General features: G+C 38.3%; 1 protein-coding gene across 1 annotated transcript in view; it reads right to left on the reverse strand.

Moving 5' to 3' along the window:
• acbd6 (acyl-CoA binding domain containing 6) overlaps positions 1-21,803 on the reverse strand; it is a 33,843-nt gene extending 12,040 nt beyond the window's left edge. The window contains exons 1-6 of the mRNA XM_007552689.2: positions 21,311-21,803; positions 20,364-20,428; positions 19,929-20,025; positions 17,125-17,201; positions 12,749-12,854; positions 9,008-9,097 (exon numbers count right to left, since the gene is read on the reverse strand). Coding sequence (XP_007552751.1) covers positions 9,008-9,097; positions 12,749-12,854; positions 17,125-17,201; positions 19,929-20,025; positions 20,364-20,428; positions 21,311-21,589 — 714 coding nt within the window. The 5' untranslated portion in view covers positions 21,590-21,803. The remainder of the gene's footprint in view (positions 1-9,007; positions 9,098-12,748; positions 12,855-17,124; positions 17,202-19,928; positions 20,026-20,363; positions 20,429-21,310) is intronic.
• Positions 21,804-22,696: the final 893 nt, after the last annotated feature.

Genomic DNA, 22,696 nt, shown 5'->3' on the forward strand with positions numbered 1-22,696 from the left:
CTGATAATTGACACACAAGCAACAGACGGAAGAATAACAGGAGTGGTGGACTGATCAACAGATGGATCGTTATGTTTCAAGAAAGATGGGAAGTTAGCTTTTATTACTTCGTCATGGAATTGCACACACTAAAAAAAAAAAAAAAAAAAATATATATATATATATATATATATATATATATATATATATATGACTTCATCCACCTGGTGTATTTTTGTGCAGGCTCTTCTGTCTAATTCTCTAATTTCCTCCATTTTTCTCTATCTGGGACATTTTAAACTGCTACGTTTCAGGAGAGGAGACTCTTGGCATCACTTGCTGCCTACCAGCCAGCGAGCGCACGAAACATCTATAAAAATCCCTTCATTTACTACATCCCCCCTTTCTCTGTGTAGGTTTCTGGTACACAAACAATCGGGTTCTGTTGTAGACGGGAGACGTTCACACAAATCCAGCAATTCAAGAGGTGAGCAGAGAGAGATGTGGATGTTTCTTTTTTCCAGTTTAGAACATAAAGTTTGATAAATTATGTTTTATTTCTCTGATTTACTGTTTTGTACAATTACAACTGGCTGCAGAAAGCCTCTTTCAGGCTCTTTCAGCAAAGATAGGGTAGAAGTGCAGTGCTTATAAACAGCATCTGCTTAGTCTGCATCTAAATGTGCTGTTATGGATTTTCTTTGCCTTTCTATGGATCCATCACATTATTGTGTGTATATATATTGGCATGTAAACATGCTATATAATGTATCATTTTTTTAAGGTGATATAGAGAAATTGCAAAAACCTTAACTGTTAACTGTTAACTTAACCTTAACTGTTCCAGTTGCCCAACTTAAAAAGGCAAAACGTGAGAATAGAGATCATGACATACTTACCAATATTGCCTTGGTATTTTTTCCATCACTTTTATTTTACACCTCATTTTGATGTAAATTTTTCAGAAGCTTTCAGCTGCTTAAGTTCCCACCTTTCTGCCTTTCCTCTCTTGATGACCCTTTACATTCGAGACGATGGGATGCACAATTACTCACACACAAACACACATGCACACACACAATTATGACGAATCTTGCTGGATATTTGTTATGACTGGGCTGACTGAGCCATTAGTTATAGGAGGCAGTGCTGGGAAAGGGGAGGGATACAAATGTGTAATAATGCCTCCGCCGTAGAATTTCAATCAGCCACCAAGGTGTGTGTTGGCCGATTTTATCACACAAACAGTTGATAGGAGTGAAGAAGACGCAGATGAGAGGATTAGGTCATCTCTGTTTGCCAAGAAACGACCCGAGCTTTACCTGAACAGCTTAATCTGCACACCAGATCCATGCAAAAGTAAAAAAAAAAAAAACTTTAGTTTTTTTTTCTTAAACATCAAAATGGTATTTACTTAATACTGATCAACTTACAACGTTTGTCATGACATCCTGCAAAACTGCACAATGTTTTATCCTGAATCCAACAATTTAAGAAATTTCACATTGTCAGTGCTTTAGCATCATCATATTTAACTTGGATCAGTGGGAACTACCATGAAGATTTAAATCTGTTATGGTTTACACATTAGCTTCTGATTTGTTTTCAATAAATGTATGGTTATGTTTGGGCAACAAAACTAAGGGCTGAGAATCTCTGGGCAGTTATGAGTGAACAATGTTTAGATCTTCTAAAACCTTTAAATGTTTTTCCACTTTCCAAGATGTCAGGATGGAAGGTTCCACAGAAATACCCAATTTGGATGAAACAGTTAAAGCCCAACTGGCCCATTATATTAGGAGGATTTCAGTTAATCAGTAAACAGTTATTTTGACTTGTCAGCTTCGTCTTGTTTCTGGCATCCAGGCTCTTGCTACATTAAAACATTTCCATCATTTTAATGAGTAATTAAATGGACTGTAAACTATATTATTCGCAGTTAACAGATCTCCACATAATTTAAAATCTGTTTTTGTTTCCTATGGGAATTACAACAGAATCAGTACTTCTGCGTTTAGCCTGGTTTCTTCCTGGACAAACCCATTTACGGCGATTTTAATAAACTGAATCCTGCTGTATTATAATTTGGATTGAACTGGACTCAAGGTAAATAAATCAGAATTAAACTATAGGGCTGGAATGAACTATGACCAATTTTAATTCTATTTAAATGGATAAGAATTTGATCAGTTGGCTTTGCAAAATGCCCTGAACAGAGATTTGTTGTGAATTAGCCTTAGAGAAATAGACTGAATTGTACTGAATTAACAAAGTCAGAACAGTCAAATGAGGAAACTTTATAAGGAGGGAAGTCTTCCAACACTTCAGCAGAGTGTTAGACCAGGACTTTATGCAGTGTGCTATGGTCCGACACCTTACAGACAACAACTTGTGTGCTTCTTTTTTGTTTGTCAAAAAAATATTGATATACACAGATTTGAGAAAGACCTATTTGACACACACACGCACGCACGCACACACACAAACAATAAAACTGTCCACATTTCTGTAAGGGGTTCAAGTGCAAACTGTGTGCATGAGATTTGTTGTGTATTCGCCAGCCACCAACTGAAGGCCACCCAGTCAGATATTTATTACTATTGATCTAGCTGGTCCTGGCTGGAGACTTTTGTTCGTTCGGCTTGAGGCTCTGACCTCAATTAAGTTATGAATTTCTATCTGATAGACTGAGAGTGCTTGGGGCCTGCCGTGGCCGAGCCACCACGCTGGATTAATTAGAATTAGCGGTGCTGCGAGTCGCTCTCCCCGCCTCATGGATCATGTTGTTTTAATACAAAGCAGGGGCAAAGGCAGGGAGAGTTGGATTGAAGGGAACCGGGGTGCGGGGGCAGGGCTGAGTTATGAGGAGAGGATGAGAAACAGAGTCGTGCAAAATGCAGAAAAAAAAGGAAAGAAAAAGCAAAAAATCCGGAACAAGTCGAGTAGAAGCATGTGACACACAGACATGTGCTTAACACCAGCGCTGCCTTTTCTTCCCATCAGCCCCCCTTTACGTCAAACCTTAATATTTCCTTCCTTCCTGGCATTGTGTTCCTGTTGGGTTAACCTGTCTCTCACCTGTCTATCCTCTTTGTCACCCTAATCCCCACTCTCTGTCACACAGCCTCTCTGTAATCACAGACTAACTCACGTATTGTGAATGTCTTCATTTGACCATTTTTGGCCATTGTTATCACCTGCAGCATCACAGACCCAAAGCACCCAAAGCGAGGCCTTTTTATTTTATTTTTAACCCCGTTTCATATTAATTGGCATGTGATATCTTCACATGCATATCTCCATAGTAACCCTAAGGCTTGATGGTAAGGTTAGAAGACAGGTTAGTATTTCCAACTGGAAAACAAAAGCAGTGCATATGTGAGAGACAGAGAGTGAATGTGTGCGTGAGTGTGCATGAATTTGGGATTACTCCACCCGCACTGCAATGACCACCAGCAGAGCGAACTCACACACACTTCTGTTGTGGAGACTCTCCATTGACAGAAAGCATTCCCAAGCTTCTTACCGTCACCTTTGACCATTTTATTTATATAACTAAGTATCTCAGTCCGTCCAAATGTAATTACAACACACATCTTATCAGTAAACTTACCCTAAAAACAAACATGTCCCATTAAATATCCCTTAGACCTAAATCATACCTTATCGAAGGAGTCCTATTGTTCTGTTAAACCCAGCAAGATGTTGCACATCGTTTGCAAATTTGTTGTAGAGAGTGTAATGTCTTCTGCCATCAGGCGTTTCTTCAGAGCTGCTGTAGTACTGACTGCTACAGGAGATCCTTCTGGCCCTCAGCCATTAGCATCTACAGCAATTCTCAGAAGAGAGCTTTATAATATAAGTTACAGCAACATTTAATCTACATTTGGGTTTAATAATGTATTTTTGAACTGAATTTGAATTTTGTTCTCCAGGAAAATTGTTTACTGTTCTCCTTTCAGATTTTATTGATGCACAGAACAGCTTTTTATCCAAATTAGTCTATTTTTTTGCAATCAACTGAGTAGTTTTGTTTGCTTGATTTTTTTTTTATCCTTTTGAGACACAGTAGCATATTTTCCACTGCATCAAGATGTGTATTTATACATGGTTGTTCAGTTTAATAAAAAGCTACTCGTCAAGCAGAGTTAGTAAACTTTTTGTCTGTGTAGTTTTTCTATTTGAAGACACACATCTTTTCTTGGTAAATGAAGATTAAATTGCATAATAATAAATGCATGCATAATAAACATTATGCATGCATACATCATGCTTCTAACATGGGCAAGCCTTCCAGCCCTTTTGGAGGATAACAATATAATCTTGACATTCTTGAATACTCAATTTGACCTGTTCCCAAAGAAAAACATTACAATTTGATTTTATGTTTACTTGTTTTATATATATATATATATATATATATATATATATATATATATATATATATATATATATATAGCACAACATTATTATCTCACAAGAAGGGGAAAACATGGTTACTATGTTTTTAGATCTGCTGTAATTCAAATATTTCTTATTTAGATCAACCTGTAGTTAGTAGCTCATTTATATAACTGAGCATAACCGAAACCACCACACCGCCTGTTTTAGAACATCCTCTCATTTACCTAAGCTTAATACGGTGTAATAAAAACCAATGACATTACTGACAAAATCAAAGAGCCTCAATGACAATTTCAAGATAGCTACAAGTCAACAGCTCTATTAAGACAATTAAGAACACAACACTTGTTTTTAGCAGTCTGTGCTAAAATGAATGTAGCACAAAATCACACAGGTTGCTCTGCATTTACTGGCACCCCTGGGAAATATGTGTAAAAATGTCTATAAAAAGAACAAACTAATCAAAATTTGTCATCATCACCATTCAGATTAACAAATATGTGGGTTTTTTGTTTTTTTTAAAACTGAACCTGTGAACAGAGGTGGACCAGGTCAAACCACTATGCAGTCAAATCTGCAAAGTTCACTGTTAGAGAATGCAGCCGCTGTTACTTAAAGGTTTCTACACACATTACCCAGGGGGGAGTTTTAAGGATTTTTGGTTTATCTAAGCATATTTCAATAATGCCTGCAAAAAAAAAAAACCTGCAGCTGGATGGTTTGAAAATAAATAACCATACCGACACCAAACTTATAAAATCTTAATCATTTACGACCGTTTTCCTGTGTGGATCAGGTTTTCCCTGTTGCTTTAGAACGAAAGCATGCTGAATATTTACACTCTACCATTCATTATTACGTACTCTGGCCTGAACAACAGGTCAATTATTCAAACTTCAGTTTACAGCGTTTTGTGAATTAAGGTTTTACTGCCTCTGTCCCCCACAGTTGGTGAAGCCTGCCCCACTTTTTCAGGGAGTATTAGCTGCAGGAACACGGCGAGGTTTAATGTACCGTACAAACACCAGAGCCGGCTCTACAGCTGGCAGGTGGCAGATCTGTGATCTGCGTATTCAAACTCACGCAGCTACCTATTGTGGTCCCTTGATCCTGGATTAACTATCAAACGAGCTCTTAATGCAGGTTACCAGGGTTTGGGAACAATTCCCTAAAACAATCAGTTGATTACTTTCCAACGATTTTCCTCCTCTGCCAAGCAAATAATAATACTTTTTGTTTTAACTCTTAAGCCCCCCTCCCTGTTTTAATCAACAAATTAAACATAAATCATGTTTGATCTTTATTTACTGGTTGCTCAGCAGTTGGTAGAGGTCAAGGGAGATTACTGGATGCTTTAATAGCCCGAAAACAAGCCAAACATTCCTCCGTTTCTCTCATGGACATGTACAACCATAAAGCGTCTTTGTTTCATGTCAGAGGCTTTGGGGGAAAGGACACATTTATAAAAGTCTTTATTACATTTTTTTTTTAATCTTCCCCATCTCCTTTGGTTTATTTTGGCTCCTCTCAAAGTAAAGGATGTTCAAACACATTCTAATTGAGAAGTGTACTGTTTAGTAAGCGATACATAGTGAGATAATTGGCATCTTGACAGAGTGATATGATTTAGCTGATTGTACTTTGCTCTCTGCCACCACATAAATCTGTCCCTAGTGACTCCAGTGGAAATTACCAGTTTTTTACATATTCAGTCTCCTCCACTGAACAGTTCCTCAGACACCTGAGAGAGCGGCAGGTGGAAAGTTCCCAATGACCTGAATTTATGAACAGATCAGTGCTTTGATTTCCTATGAAATCTCACTTCTTAAAAAAAAAAAAAAGTCCTGAAGTTTTCCATGAATGGACGAAAAATTGTTAATAGGATCAATAAATTAAAATGTGGTGTCAAGCAGTTCACTGCAGGCCAGCCTGAGCAAATTTCCTGACTAAGTAGGCAAGGAGAGGCAACTTTATTGTTTTTAGCACATTTCAGTGACAAAGCAATTTAAAGTGCTTTACATAATTAAAAAGTTGATAAAACAACAAATAAGCAAAACATGACATCGCAGTGGTAAAACAGAGGAAAGCAATGACAGGTTGAAAAACAAACTACAATTTATGATGGTCCAGTTGTTAATCAAAGGCAGCTTTAAACAAATGGACTTTTAAACGATACAAGAACTCAGTCTTCCAAAGTTTGTTCCAGATTAGTGGAGAAGAAAAGCTGAATGCTGTTTCATCAAGTTTGGATCCGACTCTGGGATTGCAGAGTCGACTTGAATCAGAAGAAGGAAGGTTGACGCGCTCAACATGCTCTGTGACACATTGCATAGGTCCTAATTTTCATTCTAAGTCTTACTTTTATAAGGGTAAAAAAAAATAAAAAATGCAAAAATAGGTGGAACCAGCACTTGAAGCCTACAGCTAAATCAGCAGGAGCTTCTCCAATAAAAAATAATTACAGATAAATCACAAATATTATTATCACAGTAATAATTAATGCCATACCGTAATAGCAAAGGCAGAAAAATGATTCTAAAATGTGCAACATTTTCTGTTTTAACTTTTTCGTGAAAGTATTTTGATACTGTCATATTTTCGCTCAAAGTTGCCATAATGTGAGACTCTAATATCAGCCAATGTTCACATTAATCAGAAATAAATTACTGTGAATGGGTTACGTTTTGAAAAGAGAAAAGTAAAAGAAAAAAGCCTCTATTTTCACACGGGTCCAGCCGTGCTTGAACCATCTTGGTGAGGCTGTAAATCACGAGTGAATTGTTTTGTACTTATTCCACTCTTACGTCCACCCCCCTCTCTGGGAGCATTCACAAACAAAAGGGGCCACACATGACCACAAAAGAGAAAGTCATTTGTGAAATGTCCTGATTATGTGGGTTGTGCAACGTAAAAACAATTTGCCTGATTACTTCCAATTGATTTGTCCTCGCAGTTAAAACCTCAGCGAGCAGCCCGGTGAGCCGCCCCGTGCCACGGCGGTGGGCAGGGGGAAGAGGAGTAATTTCTCGGATGTGCAGCTGAGCCAGCTTACTGCCTAAGCTAAAGCCCGCTGGATGCTGCTAAACCTCTGAGAGTCTAAACACCAGGCTAGCTACCAGCTAACAGTGTCTGCTAAAGCCCTGAGGGATTTATGTGTGGAACAAAGTGAATTAAAGGTGACCTTCTGAAAGGGATGGAGAGACAAAAGGGACGGCTGATGGGGGGTGCTGGGGATTTCACAGGTTGCTCATGCTTTACCTGAGCAGATGCAAAAAAAAAAAAAGCTCTGCTCCATAAAAAAAAGTCTCTCACAACTTTCCCATCTTCCCTGGCATTTGGAAAAATGTCCTCCAAATACATAAGAAATAGCTTCATTAAATTAAACTGAAGTAACTAAACAGTTTGGAAAAGCAGATCTGCTCCAAAAAGCTTTAGATTTAACAAGATCCTTAGAAAAAGAACAGAAAAAAAATGTCCACATTGTGTTGCTCTTCTGTAAAGGGGATCTTTACCTCCCAGATATATCTGAAAATACCAACTCAGTGGCCACTTAAGCGTCATTGCTGATTGAGTGCATAATAAGTTTACTTCACTCTGGATTGACGTAGACCGCTCTATGTTCGACTGCAAATTAGGATCTCTACTTTTTCTAAAGAAAGCAAAACCCTTAATTCTGTCCGCAAATAACCTGTTTTACCCCAATTTGCAGAAATTCAGCTTTTTTGTTCTTACCTGGAATAATGGACAACTTTCTAAATTCCAGTGACAAAGAAAGATCCAAACTGAATAACTTAATGAAAGAATCTAACCGGTTGTCATTTAATTAACTGATTTAAAAAAAATAATGTTTCAAAAAGGACTTTTTCTGGAAGTTACACATTAGGACTTATGAAAAATACTACACTGTTGATTTTTCAGGGCATATTAGATACAGTAAGACAATTTATTTTTACAGCGTCACCTACTTCTACTAGCATATTTTACAGTGCTCTTAAATGTCTCAATGCAGGGAAAACTACTCACTTGAAGGGAGTGTGGGAAAAGGGAAGTTAACTAAAATTACAGATGGTGAATGGAATGATGCCTGGAGAAATGTAAAATCTTTAAGTGTTTGCAACAGAGTCGAAGCAACTCAGCTTACCCTTGCACATTGCTTCTGGTGTTGTACTAAAGTGAAATAATTTTGACAGATCATTGGTGAGGAAATGAACAAAATTCTGTTAACTAAAACAATAATCTTCTATTAACTATTAGAATAACTTACCCAACTACTGCTGATAAATATAAAAGAAAGCGCTACAGAATGCTAACTTTCCGTTTGAGAAAATGCCTCTTCAGCTGGATTTTTGAAAAATATTTCGTCCAGGATACAATGGCAGAAGGTTATGCTCAGCTATGTCTCTCTTGTAACTGTCACAATTTTTTTTTTTTACATGGTCTTTTGTATTATAAAATAAATACAGTGCATGGTTCAGCACTAAGAGCTACATTCGTAACACCTGACTAGGACTCTTGAGTGTGCTTATGGGCTAAATGTTCTTTTGTTTGTTTGTTTGGTTTTTGTCTATCTACTATGTAGATGTTGAAAAACCCTATAAATATAGAGAGAGGATTTCTGGATTACCTGACTGTTGATGTCGGCTTTGTGCTGCAGTAAGACAGACACCAGCTCCTTGTGCCCTCTGTCACAGGCCCAGTGCAGGAGAGCCCGACCCTGCCAACACAAGCGCACAAATCACACAAACTTGAAGAGCTGCATAATTGTGAAGCGGAATAATGATGACTGATATTCAAGTGTTTTTTTTACAAATAGTAATTTCACAAGCATAGCCTGCACTTATATCCACAGCTCATGAATCAATACTTGGTGGAATCACTTTTTTATTGCAAATACATCTGTGAGTCCTTTGTGCCAATCGTCCTCCAGTTATGGACATCTAGAGACTGAAATGTTTGTCCATTCTTCTTTGCACATTACCTCAAATTGAAGGGAAAGTTTCTGAACACCAGTGTCAAAATTTAGGTTTGGACTTTTGCTGAGCCATTCTAATTACATTTAAAAACTTTGATCTAACAATTCCTCTGGATGTATGTTTGGGTTTGTCGTCCTGCTGGAAGGTGGAACATTTCAAGTCTTTCACAGCCTCTGACATATTTTCTTTCACCGTTGCTCAGCATTTAGCTCCAGCCTTCTTCCCGTCAACTCAAACCAGCTTGTCTGTCCCTGCTAATTAAAAAATAACCGCCGCATGATGCTGCCACCATTTTATTTTTTTTACCATGGGGGCTGTATGTGCAGCTTATTAGTCTTAATCTTCTTCTTAGTTGAATGCAGGTCAAAAAGTTTCATCTCATCTCTGAGATGAGATGAAACTTACAGACGGCCTTTTTTTCTTAAAGGTTCCTTTTAAACACAGTTTGTTTCTGCGCCACTCTTAAATAAAGGCAAGGTTTGTGGAGTGCACAATTAATAGTTGTTCTATTAGCGTATTCTTCCACATGAGCTGTAGGGCTGTGCAGTTCTTTCAAAGTTACGGGGGGGCCTTGTGGCTGCTTCTCTTTGCCCACAACCGGGTCCCTAACCTGTCGGAGGTGTTTTTTGGTTCAGGATTAAGCCGTTTGTTCACTAATGTTCTCTAACGAGCCTCTGAGCCCTTCACTGAACAGCTGTCTAGCACAGCTTTGACTGAGATTCATTTACAAACCTGTGGACTCCATTTACTAATTACAAAAGTTTGAAGACGGTTAATTGAACCTAATTTTTATTAAGAATAAATGACTAAAAGGAGCTGAATACATGTGCATGTTACACTTTACAGAATTGTATTAGGATGTTTTTTTGTTATTTTTTTTAAACCAATGCTTTTCTTCTTCAGATTCATGCACTACTTTGTGTGGACTCATCACATAAAATGTCAATGAAAGATAGAAATGTTTGTGGTAAAATGTGAAGAAAATATGAGGGGTATGAACACTTTTTTGAGGCGCTGTATCTTGGTTTGTGTGGAGAAGAATTGGTTAAAAGCCACAAGACAAACTGCAGAATCAAGCACTTCTTACGCATACACTATCCCACAGCCCTTTCCTTGGGTCTAAGATTCTTGTTCTAATAAAACTTCAAGAGCTCATTTTTCAATGAGGCCAATTAGGTAAAGCAAACTCTGCAAGTCCAATTCTGTTGCTTAAATCATATTGATCACCAGGGCTGCATGTTAAAATGGCTACTTATAAGTCAGGTCAGAATACCGATGTTGCCTTCTCTCACTCTCTCTTTAAGGTGCTCTGCTGCAGAGTGTTGCCTGCATTTTCACTGCACATCAGAGCCTCATGGTTCAAACAGGAGAATACAAACTCAGAAATATGATGGCTCTCAGGTCCAGCAGTGATAAAACCCTAATTAAATCATGTAGAAGACTGAACTGGTACAATAGATCGCACTAAATCATGACTAAATTAGTGGAGGGAGGCTTTTTTTTCTTTTTCTTTTTTTAGCACTGTCTTATTAAGTAAGAAAATCTTATTTTCTTAATGCAAAGAGTTGGGACATGTTCCAAAAAAAGAAACACATCTCCACAAGAGAATTAGCAGATAATAAAGCTGGCAAAGGTTATAACATCAGAAAAGAAAATAATTACACATTTATAAACACCTGTTGTGCAAGCCAGATGTGAAAACGTGTTTTGAGTCCTCCTGTCATTGAAACATTGACATCTTGCTTCAAAGGTGTGTATGTTACAACCTTTCTTTGACAACTCTGGCATTTTACTTGCGTGAATTTGCCAAGGGGTGGTTTAAGATTGCACTTGTTTGATGACAAGAAGTAAAAATAACATGTTTTTATGGTTATCATCTTAACAAAAAAAATGTATATAATGGAATTACTTTAAAACAGCTTGTCAACTAAATCAGCAGCACCTTAAAAAGCTTGATTAGTGATGCTCCTTTTTATTACCAAACGACGATTACGTCTTTCTAAGCATAGCAGCCTCTTTTTTTAAACTCAACTGACTGCCAGTGCATAGCAACAAGTGGGGGAGGGGCAGCATCGCATAACTCTATTTCTATTTCATATGGAGTTATCACAATACTTTGAGAAAGTAAAGTCTTTTTTTAATGTTTTGTTACGTGTTTTGCTGTTTTCATGCCTACCAGGATTATTTTTAACTGTCTTTATAATCATTCCACTGCTTTTGCTTCACTGACAGACACAGGACGCACAGCAGCAAATTGATTAAAGACAAAGTTAAGCCATTTCTTTTCACCTGCTGAAAATATATCACAAACTTTAACATTAACATTCAACACAAGAACTGAACTGAGGTGATATTTCTGATCCACACTCATAAAACAAGTGTTGAGACAGAGCCCCTTTCTTTTAACCTGCATTTAACACTATTTTGAGCTGAAACGTCACCACTGCCCTCTGCTGTCTAGTGGGCAGAACAACAAAAAATTAGAAGAACACAGTAGTTGTGGCTAGACAAGCGTTTTCAGCAGGGATGGCTCAACCATCTGGCCTTTGACTGTGAGCTCAGCGGATGAATGCCTGTTTATTGTGAAGAGTGGCGGTGATTGAAGAAAGGGCAGGGGGCCAGTTGGCTCGTCTGATAATGAATCAAAAGCAGACGGATGGATTTCACGATCCATCCAGGAAACACCTGATCACCGCAGCGGCAGTTTCTGCAGTTTTAGACATTTCAGTCCTACCTATTGGTCCTTATGTCTGAGTGAGAACAGAAACCTCTATGTGTAAACTAAGATGGAGCTGCATTGTCTGCCACTCATTAACAGGTCATATGCATCTTTACAGCAGGTCCAAGCAAAGTCACTGACTGTGGACACATACAGCTCTGGAAAAAATTAAGAGACCACTGCATTGAACCCCATTGAAAACCTCATGGTTATTCCACCAAATCTTGATTTTTGAACTCTTCCTGAGTTAAAACATTAGTAATGTTGTTTCTAAATGATTATGAACTTGTTTTCTTTGCATTATTTGACATCTGGAAACACTGCCTCTTTTTCGTTATTTTGACCATTTCTCCTTTTCTGCAAATAAATACTAAACTTTTGCTTGGAATTTTGGAGACATGTCAGTAGTTCATAGAATAAAAGAACAATGTTCATTTTGCTCAAACATGTACCTATAAAAAGTAAAATCTGAGAAACTGATCATTTTAGGTTGTCTCAATTTTTTTTTTTTCAGTGCCGTGTATGCAAAATATTGGTGAAAGAGTCCTCAGCAGGACAACTTTGTAGAAATAGCAGTCTAATAATAAGTAATAATTTGTTGGAGTAGGTCTATTTACAGCAACTCTCACATGGAAACTACGTCAGCCTTTACATGCTGTTTTTGGAGCTGTACCTCTTCGTCTTTGGTATTGACATCCAGTTTCTGCGTGCTGATGGCATTCCTGATGTGCTCGATGTTATTTTCTCTGCAGTAATCAAAGATGTTCTTGTCTTCTTCCCTGAGAACAAGATAGGAGGAAAAACAGAAACAAAAACAGTTATGTTGTCATTTTTCTTTTAGCAAAACAGGAAAATAAGGGCAATAATTTATGGTCACTAAGTCTTTGTAAATTAGTGGGTAAATCCCTGTGCAACTCAAGTTTTGATACAATTTTTTTTCCTCATACGTTGTTTTTGGTTACTTACAGCTTGCAAGAAATGCATTTGCGAAAACCATCGATGTCAAAGTTATTTCCCTGCTCAAAATACTCTCCAACATATGTGTCCTTTGCCAGTCAGTGAACTTAAACTTCCTTCCTGGTTCATACGTCATCCAGACATATGCCACATAAGTAGTAATGACATCAGTTTTGAATCATCAGAAATTTAACACTATCAACATATGATACTCAACCATCTGATACCACAGCGGCAGACACACATGCCACATCCCCAAGGGACAGAGACACGCACAGCGGCACCATCCCACCTCTAATTATATCTCTCTGTCTCTAATCACCTTGTTGCATTGGGGACAGGAAGGAGTGCCTTGGGGGTGTGGGGAAGGTGGGAGAGATGTTGGGTAAAAAGGAGGGGTGCAAAATCTCATTTAGAGCTTTACGCTTTCCACTCCCTCTTACCCACCCAAGCCATTCAAATTAATTGAATTTAGTGCTCTATTGTCTGAAAGAAAACCTGCATATTTGACACTCCTACTGCTCCTACAGAGTCACTCAGTCAACACAAATCCCATAGTTCCTCAAGTTGTCTTCCTGTGCTGCTTTGGGCATGGAAAAGTCCTGAGAGCCCAGCTAGCTTGAGCCACACTTACACTCCATGAAGGCTAAACATGTTCAGCACAACTGAACCATCGGCGGGTGATACAGTTAAGCCTGAATGTTACTCATACTCTTAGCAGATTTTGATTTTAAATGATTTTTTTGATGAAGAAGTTCCTTTATGGTAGAAAATGAGACGGGTATCGCTCAAAAAAATAACAAAACAGCATAAAAGAAAGCAGCTGAAACAATAGTCATTGAGTTATATGATGCTCAAAGAGCAGAACAGCTCTTTTCTGCAAGTTTTTTTTCTAAACATGATCTACTCAACTTGAACTGAAATATATGGAGTGAAAATATTGTCAAATAGCGTCAAATCAAAATATGGTAAAAATGCTAACATTAACCAATGTTAGCATAAACTACATAGTGCAGTTTATTTACGACAACTATATATGCACAACCACGCACACGCACACACATTTGTTTGAGTAAATTACACAAGATCTAAAGTATAGCTTTTAAAGCCTGAGGAATTTTGCAAAAACTATAATTTTCATGCTTATTTGGGTAAAAGAAGACAGTACAGAAAAACAAAAACAAAAAAAAAAATGTTGAGTAGCTCAGATCAGTTTAACACCACATTGAGGGGAGATTAAACTTGAAATTTAAAATTTAAGTATGTTACCTTTTTCTATGAGAAAAAACAGATACAAAGAGAGTTTTCTCAGTGGTTCCTTCTTTTTTTTTTTAGTAATCATCACTTCTTTTCTTTCAGTTTCTCAGTTACATCATCTCTCTTTTGTCTTCACTCACTCTTTTTCATCTGCTCCTGGTGAATGATGAATAACTCATCACGCTTTTAGCAGAGGAGGGTTATGTATCAGCACATTCATTTACATACTCCTGATTACTGCAGCTATGTTTATTCATGAAGCCCTCTGGTGGACCACGCCCACTTCCTTGTCTGATGGCCATCATGACCCCAATGTTTGCCTGATGCGTGGCCACCATCCGTCTCCCCCGGCAACTAATCAATAGGCCGAGTCATCCGTCTTTAGTTGATGGTGAGACAGGGCTGGCATGACACATACATATGAATGACGATCAAGAACCCACACACACGCGTGCATGCACGCGCACGCACGCACGCACACACACACGCAGCAGGGAGCTTTGGGGTTATAAACAAGCATTAAAATGATTTTACAAATGAAGGCACACACACACGAACAATTATTTGGACAACAACTTTTAGCACAATTGTACAAAGGAATCCAAATACACAGACGCAAAGCAACAGGCCATATTCAAACAAGTGATTAATGTGGGCCTTATAAACAACATGACATTCACAGCAGTGCAAAGCATGCTGGGAAGGTCACAGGCTACTCTGTCATCACGGCAGCTCCAAGGTTTTTACCGTTTGTGTATCTAGGATGTGCATGTGTGGGAACATTATGTGCTCACAAACGTGTGTATGTCCAGTGTGGTGTACTGGCAGATATGTCCTTCATCCATCAGGCCAAACTGGTCACACTGGTAAAAAAAAAAAATACTCATCTGTCTGGCCTGAGTTTTAGTGATCAGCAATACGGCCACATAATCCATCAAAGGCACACGTACACTCACACAATCTCTCGTCTTGCTCCCTCGTAAGACCTGAGCTTTGATAGAAGCACCTGAAACAATGAGAACTGAAATAACAAAGGTCTGGCTTCCAGCAAAGAGCTCGCTTTTATCGGAATCCATCTTGCAGGTGGTCGGCAAATTGCAAATGCAACATTCGAACCCTCCGATCAGCTCAGCGATTGCTAATCAATCCTGTTTTCATCTATAAACGTTCCACACACACACACGAGTGGAGGTAGAGTGAGCAGAGCAATTAAATCTGCCTGGTTAACAGGTGTTCAGCTGTTTAATATGGAGGCTGTTTATGTGTGAGAAAGAGGAAATTGAAGAGCAGCAGAGCAGTGAGTTCATCACGTCTGGGAGGTTATGCATGACTTCGGATGATAATCACGTGGACATACAGCATGAAGTGTATGACTCTGTCTACTCAGGTGTGTTTGTGTCATGTTAATGTCATCCTTGTGACGGGTTCCCCATGAGTCTTTGCTGCGACTGGATATCACCAGGGGAACATCGTCCTGGGAAGTCGTCTGTAGCAACCTCGCTCTGCTGTACTCGGTGCATCTCCATAATCCTGCCTGTGTAATTGTGTAATTAAAAAAAAAAAAAAAAAAAAAAAGTGGGGAGGGGGGACTCCGGGCACTTCTTACAGAAAATATGCATACTAATCATGTACAGCCATTTAGGAGGAAACCTGCAGGATTCACACATCTCATATTCATCTCCAAAAAGCTCTTTTTGCATTGAAATGAAGATGGGGGTTTCCAAGCTTCAGTGAGTCTGCCAGGCAGGAGTAAATGGAGAAAGGATTTCATTAACATAAATCAGAACTGCGTGACATTTCCAGACCTGCGACTGCAGTTACCGTCTGTTGAATATAATCAAATACAGCGTCAAGTCTAGTGGTTAACAATGCCAAGCTCACTAAGTTGACCTGAGAATTAAAACAGGGATACTGCTCCACAAAGATCTATGAAATACTTACACACAAGACAGTACAGATCTCTATGCGGTGAACACATATTTACTTTGAATATTAGACTAAAAAGCAGATTCTGGTGTGTGACTGAAGAGTTTTGAGCCTGGTTTCTGATCTCCAGTTTTCCAATTTGCAGTCTCTCTTTAAGAAAGATAATATATGAGACTATATGAACTGCCTTGCAGTCAGAAGGGGTCATATAATATCAACAGAGGCGACATGTGAGTAAATTCTGTTTTAGTCATAGGTATATCCGTACATTAACTCTGAGATTTCCAAAGCTCAAAACAGTTAGCTTCAGCCTTCCTTTTATCTGCCGAAAGTCTTGCTCTCTCTCTTTTGCAGTATGAATATAAGTTGAGTTCGGGTCAGTTTTATTTATACAGTGCTAATCCACAACAAATGTAGTCTCAAGGCACTTAACAAAAATCCTTTCAATTCAATCACAAATACATTCCAATTGATCCTAGTTATCAAACAGTACAGTGAGCTCAATTAATAATTTAATTAAAAGGTTTCTATCTCAGCAGATTGCATCAAGTCCTTGACTTGCAGCATTCACTGTACTGCATGGCATCATAGGTTGGAAAATGTGGCTTCCTTTTAAATTACTTTTTACATTTTGAAACATAACAATTAAAAAAAATACAAGTTTGAACCCAACAAAAATAAAATAATTTAAGAGCCACATTTTCAAGATGAAGGCATCTTCAAAGTATGCTTCTTCTGACTTTATTATTAAAAACCGAAAGCGAAAATAGCTAAGTTGGAGTCTTCTTTCTTTAGAAACATCATCCACAATCAGGAGTGATGACAACAATAAGTGCTTAGGTGTATTGAACTTTAACACTGCTAAATTGGTGCATCTCAACTTGTATGTGTTGCCTCCGATTTAAATACCTTATCATCTCCTCCTGGTATAAAGAGCTGACCGCTGCTCCTCCGAAACCTGTTCTTCTTTCTGCTCCTCGTCGTTGCTGTAAGAATAACACAGAAAAATCTGAATCCAGCTTTGAGTCAGTTTTCAGTAAAATCTGGTATTTAAACACACAGATGTAAGCGACAGTTAACCAGTTTACAGTGCAGTGATGGCTTGTCTCAAGCACGACCATTTGTGTTGACCACCTGTCAAAGTCTCCACCCTCTCTGAAGAGAGGCTTTGGCCTTGCTGCTCTGTATTGACTCGACACAAAGAGTCAGACATGTCTATTCACCATGAATGCCTCCACATGTAGACCCTCTCTAACAGTCTGTGCATTCCACATCCTGTATATAATTTTGTAAATACTCAGAAACTCCCCTGTGTTGTCGGTCTGACCTCATTCCCGATAAATAAGTGCCAAAATGAATGCAAACATGATAACGTGTACTGCGCCTCGGTTTGTGACTCTTGTTAATCATCTGTGTTTTCATTTAATTCCATTGAACATCCAGTTGGGCAAAGAATTTATTACCTAGACTATTCTTCACTAACCAACCTTGACTCACAAAAGAAGCAGCACAAATCGGATTTCAGGGAACGGGGAGAGAGGGAGCAAAACAACTATGCGTGCACTTTTGGGACAAACTAATTCACTTCAGAAACTCAGAATATTCGCTGATGCACCGGCCCTGCTTCTCTGCCTTATAATGTAATATAAAGCCAGTGTCTGCTTAACAATTGAAAGGGGAACAGAGGTCAAATTGTGGCTATTATTCTCTCCCCTGCTCCTCTGTCTATGCACTCCTACTTACACCATTTAACTGTGCTTCCAAAAGAATAGCTGCAGCCATGCCATGACGCTTTGTTAACACTAATGCAATCAGGTTCTTTTTCTTTTTTTGAAGGCGTGGGTGGTATGAGCTTTTGCTGGGTTCTCCTCTGTTGGGCCGAGTCAGCAAGTATTTTCCCTGCACAGAATGGCTGAAGAGAAATGTGACATGGTTTCAATTGTGGTGGACAGTGATACTATTAAAAAAAAGGGGACATAAAAGAGGAAGAAATGAATAAAAGTGAGGGACATAAAGAAAAAGGCCACTGGGGTTAAAAATGGAAAGATGATTTGGGGGCACAGACACAGAGCGCTAGTGGACGATAGAAAGAAAGAGAAGGAGCTTAAGCACAACAGTAGGTCAAAAAGAACATGTGAGATGAATCCGCTATTCCTTTCTTTTCAGAAGGAAGAAAAACAACCTTAAGCTGATTTGTCAGATATACTGCTTGTAATGTTTGTAACTTCATACTTACTCCTAGTGTTAACAGCCAAAAGTTCACTTTTCTATTTGTTCTTCGCAATTTTCAAAGTGTAACCAACATGTAATGATTTTAGACTTTCAAAAACATACGGTGAATGGTAGAGGCATTCGTTTTTTTATTCCCATCTATCTGCTCTACATGCAAACAGCTTCATAATCCTCTACAGCAAGGAGAGGATCATGAAACCTCTCCTACAAATGCTTTTATTATTATTAGCTTCCTTTACTCTATTTCTGCAGCAGGTTCCTGAATAAAGGTAGTTTTGAATCTAAAAGAAAATGAACCCTCTGCATCCCAAGTTATGTGTCAAAGCACACATCTCTCACCTCTTCAGATTTTTAGCAAACTGAAAACCAAATGCACTTTGTGTGCACTGTGGAAAGTTCAGGGTAAATTCCTCCAGTTTCTCTATGAGAGGTGGTTAAAACTTACAGATCAACACAGACACATATAACTGACTGTAGAATATAAATAAACCAACCACAAACAGTTACCTGTAATCTGAAACTGAGTCAAAGCGTAGATGAAACACGTACTAAAGTAAAATTCAAACAACTATGGACCAAACTGCTGTGCTTTCTTTTTGACTTCCAATAACCACCAGTGTATAATGAACCACCATACAAGGCTCAATAACTGCTTCTTGGAACTGAACTTGTTTTAAAAATCTTAACATTTTGATGCAAAAAAAAAAAAAAAGTCATCCAGCTCTTGGTTGTGCTAAACAACATAAATGAATGTTATGTTGGTCATATCAATGCTGCTTCCAAAGCCATTATTTGAAGCGAGCAGCAGATAAGAGCATGGGTTTTTAAAATGTGTTAAAAGTCTTGATGGAGGGACAGGAAAAGGGAATGACTGCCAGCAATGTTGAAATTGGTGTGATGAGAGACAAAGGTGTTTTTTGTAAAACATACACTTGATATGTACTCTCCTATCCCAAAGGACCATGCGTCCATGGCAGCATAACTCTCATGACAGTCAACTCACATCATGCAGTGGGAAGTGAAAAACTACATACAAGCTGACTGACAAAGTAAGATCAGTTTTACTTATATTTATTTCTTTTAAAGCTACTGCCAAAAGAAAACAAACGTATTTCAACTTATATATTTTTTTCTTATGCTGCATGTACTGTATAAAATAATTTGGTAGCTAAAAACTGCAATATGACAGTGGCATCTGCTGGCAGAGAAACTACACTACATCCACTCAATATGCTTCGCACATAACAAGGTTAAAAATGTCGTAATGAAGGACCAGGAAGGCTTTACAGAAAGACGTTATATTAAACACAGACGGATCTAAACACTGAAAATGTAAATGTCTCATAATATTATTGGTTCTATTCTTAGAATACCAAATGTATCCAGAAAGCCTGATGAGTCTTAATTATTGCACGGTATGTCAAGATCCAGAAAACTGTAAATGACCATCTCGGGATGCTCAGAAGTGGTTGTGGTTTTACCTTTGTGGCGCCCTCGGGATCTAACACGTTGACAAGGGAAATGTATTCTTGCATTGCCTGTTCCGGCTGCATGTCTCCAAGCTGCTTCCAGGCTTGCCTGTCACGATAATACAGTGTTGCTTACAATTCAGGACCGCTCCATTTTAGATGCTAAATCTAGGACTAGATGGGTGTTTTAAGAAAGACTCAAAGTAAAAAAAAAAAAAAAATCTTACAACAACATACATGACTAACGAAAAAGATTTTAGCTGTCAGAATCTACAAAAGCCTGTAATACTGAATGTTTTTTTGTTTTTTTCATTTTTGCATTAGGCCAATTACTCTTCTTCATTTTTCCTGTCTTTAACACAAATGCAAACTTACATATGAATTTAATTTTTCAGAAAACTGAATGTTGCTTGTTGAATTGCAACAGACTGAGAATTCTTAACTTACCATTTCCGTTGTCCTTCAAAATCAAAGAAGCCAGGCTTTGATGTATTGCACTTTCCAACTTTGACCTGTTAGAGGAAAACAATTAGCAGGCATAATATCTGATGAACTACAAAGGTAAGCTAAAACAAGTAGGATTAAGTTTTACTACAAACCTCCAAAGAAAAGGGAAAGTGCTGATGATATGTACTACATTTTGCTAAAGGAATTATTCTCATTGAGGTTGTACACATTTTCCATGTTGCAACCACAAATGGATATGTATTTTATTATGATTTGTGTGATAAGCCAACAGAAAAGTAGCATCTGATTGTGAAGCAGAAGGGAAAAAAGATCAGTGGTTTACATTTATTTAAATCAGCATCAACAGCTCGTGTAATGGCCATCATATTGTTTTGTATTTATTTTCAAGTCCAGTTTTTAATCTTTAACTACATTTTTAAAAAGCATATGCTTTCTTGTCATCTTCTGGTATTTGTGTTAAATCCTCACATATTTGTGACCACACTTGGGGTCAAGAACCTAACTTTGGGAACTTCTGCTGTCGTCGGCTTTGATTTTTGGTATTTATGCAAAGCACTGTGTGTTTATAGAAAACTAACATTCCTCATCAGTCTGAACACACCATACAAACAGTGAAACATGGCAGTAGCAGCATTATGCTGTGGGAGGACTTTTATTCAGCAGAAAGCAGAGGCAGAAAGCTGGTGCTTGATGGGAGGTTTGCTGAAGCTAAACCCTGAAGCTAAACTGGGAGGGGAGGAGGGATATTTGTATTAACAAATCCGATAACCTCACAGAGAGGGAAAAAATTAAAATATATTTGAATGGTGTTGCAAGGCACTGAAGCAAACATTTGCCATTTTGCCTGAAGCCACATGGTGTCACTACCTACATCCAACATACACCTTTCGATGCCACTGAAATCCAGTTTGGTTTAACCCACACACCTGTTTGTAGCGGGCGTACAGGTAGAGCAGCTGGTCCCTGCTGGCTGTCTGTATCAGATCCTTCACGCGGTCGGCTGCAGACTCAAACTCCAGCTCCAGCTCATCTCCCTCCAGCTGGTCCCCCATCCCCACGGCGCTGCAGTCAAATTTACTCAAACCCAAGTCCGAATCAGAGTCTGAGCCCGCTCCACCAAGAGGCTCTCCCGTATCGGGCCGGGCTGGGTCCGTACCGGAGCCCGTCGCAGTGTCCGGAGAGGACGACGGGGAACCAGAGGCCATTGTTATTGTTTACAACGAACCGTCTCAGACGACCGAGACTGTTTTTTCCCCCCGTGCGATAAACGTTGACAAGAGAGGCACGGCCGTGGCAAACTGCAAATCAATTAACAATTTAAACGAGATTTTACCATTTAATACGATAAAATTCCACGAGAGAGGGATTTGTTTCTGCCGTTGGTCCGTCTCTGGTACTGTCATCAAACGGCGCCGGTGTTTCACTAACGCTACTGAGAATAGTTCTGGTTCCACTTTGAAACGTTCAGTTGGTAAGAAAATTAACATTAAGGGGAATGTAACAATTAAACAAAAATATCTAAAAAATAATATTATTTATATCATAAAAAAAACGTCCCGTGGGATGTTTTGTTTTTGACGGATAAGTCAAGTTAAGAAGACAAAGAAGAACAAATGTAACTAAATGTTGCATTACGAACTCTAAAGTTAGCAATCTGATCTCTTGTAACATAATTATCTGAAAAGCTTTACTAGTACATTATTTTGGAGCGACAGCTATTTCAATTTTGTAAGATATGGTTAAAAAGTATTTTTACTATCTATTATGAACTACAGTGCGTAGTCAATAAAAACGCCCTTCGGACTATACTTTATTGTAATATTTTAGCTAGCTAATAAGCAACTATTAGACTCCTATTAAACGGCCGTGTTTTCAATGAGTAATTAGTAAATTATTTAATTTCTATTCCATGTAAATGTTATCCAATAGAGATCATCTTCAAATCAAAGCTGTCATAGCAAATGGGAGAAATTAATTCATCAAAATTTGGTAGGTATTTATTTTTTCACCTTGTCTTTTTAGTGTTTTCAAAGATCGTCGGGGTGACAAGCTTTAGCTTCAAATGTCCAGGAGATGGTGCTATTGGAACAATCATTTAATGATAATTTGTGATTTTTGGAACTGGTGAAACAAGGCTTTGGTCAAAATGTTTAAAAATGTACTCAGGTCACTCTCAAAACGTATACAATTAAGTTACCCAAATAAATTTAATTTGCATAGCCACAATGAATATTTCAATTCAACAAAATTCTTAAATGTCTGCATGCACGAGATTCTCACAGTATCTTAATTAAAAATTCCAGTTTCACAGT

The sequence above is a fragment of the Poecilia formosa genome, unplaced genomic scaffold (assembly GCF_000485575.1).
Source record: "Poecilia formosa unplaced genomic scaffold, Poecilia_formosa-5.1.2 Scaffold52, whole genome shotgun sequence".
NCBI lineage: Eukaryota > Metazoa > Chordata > Actinopteri > Cyprinodontiformes > Poeciliidae > Poecilia > Poecilia formosa.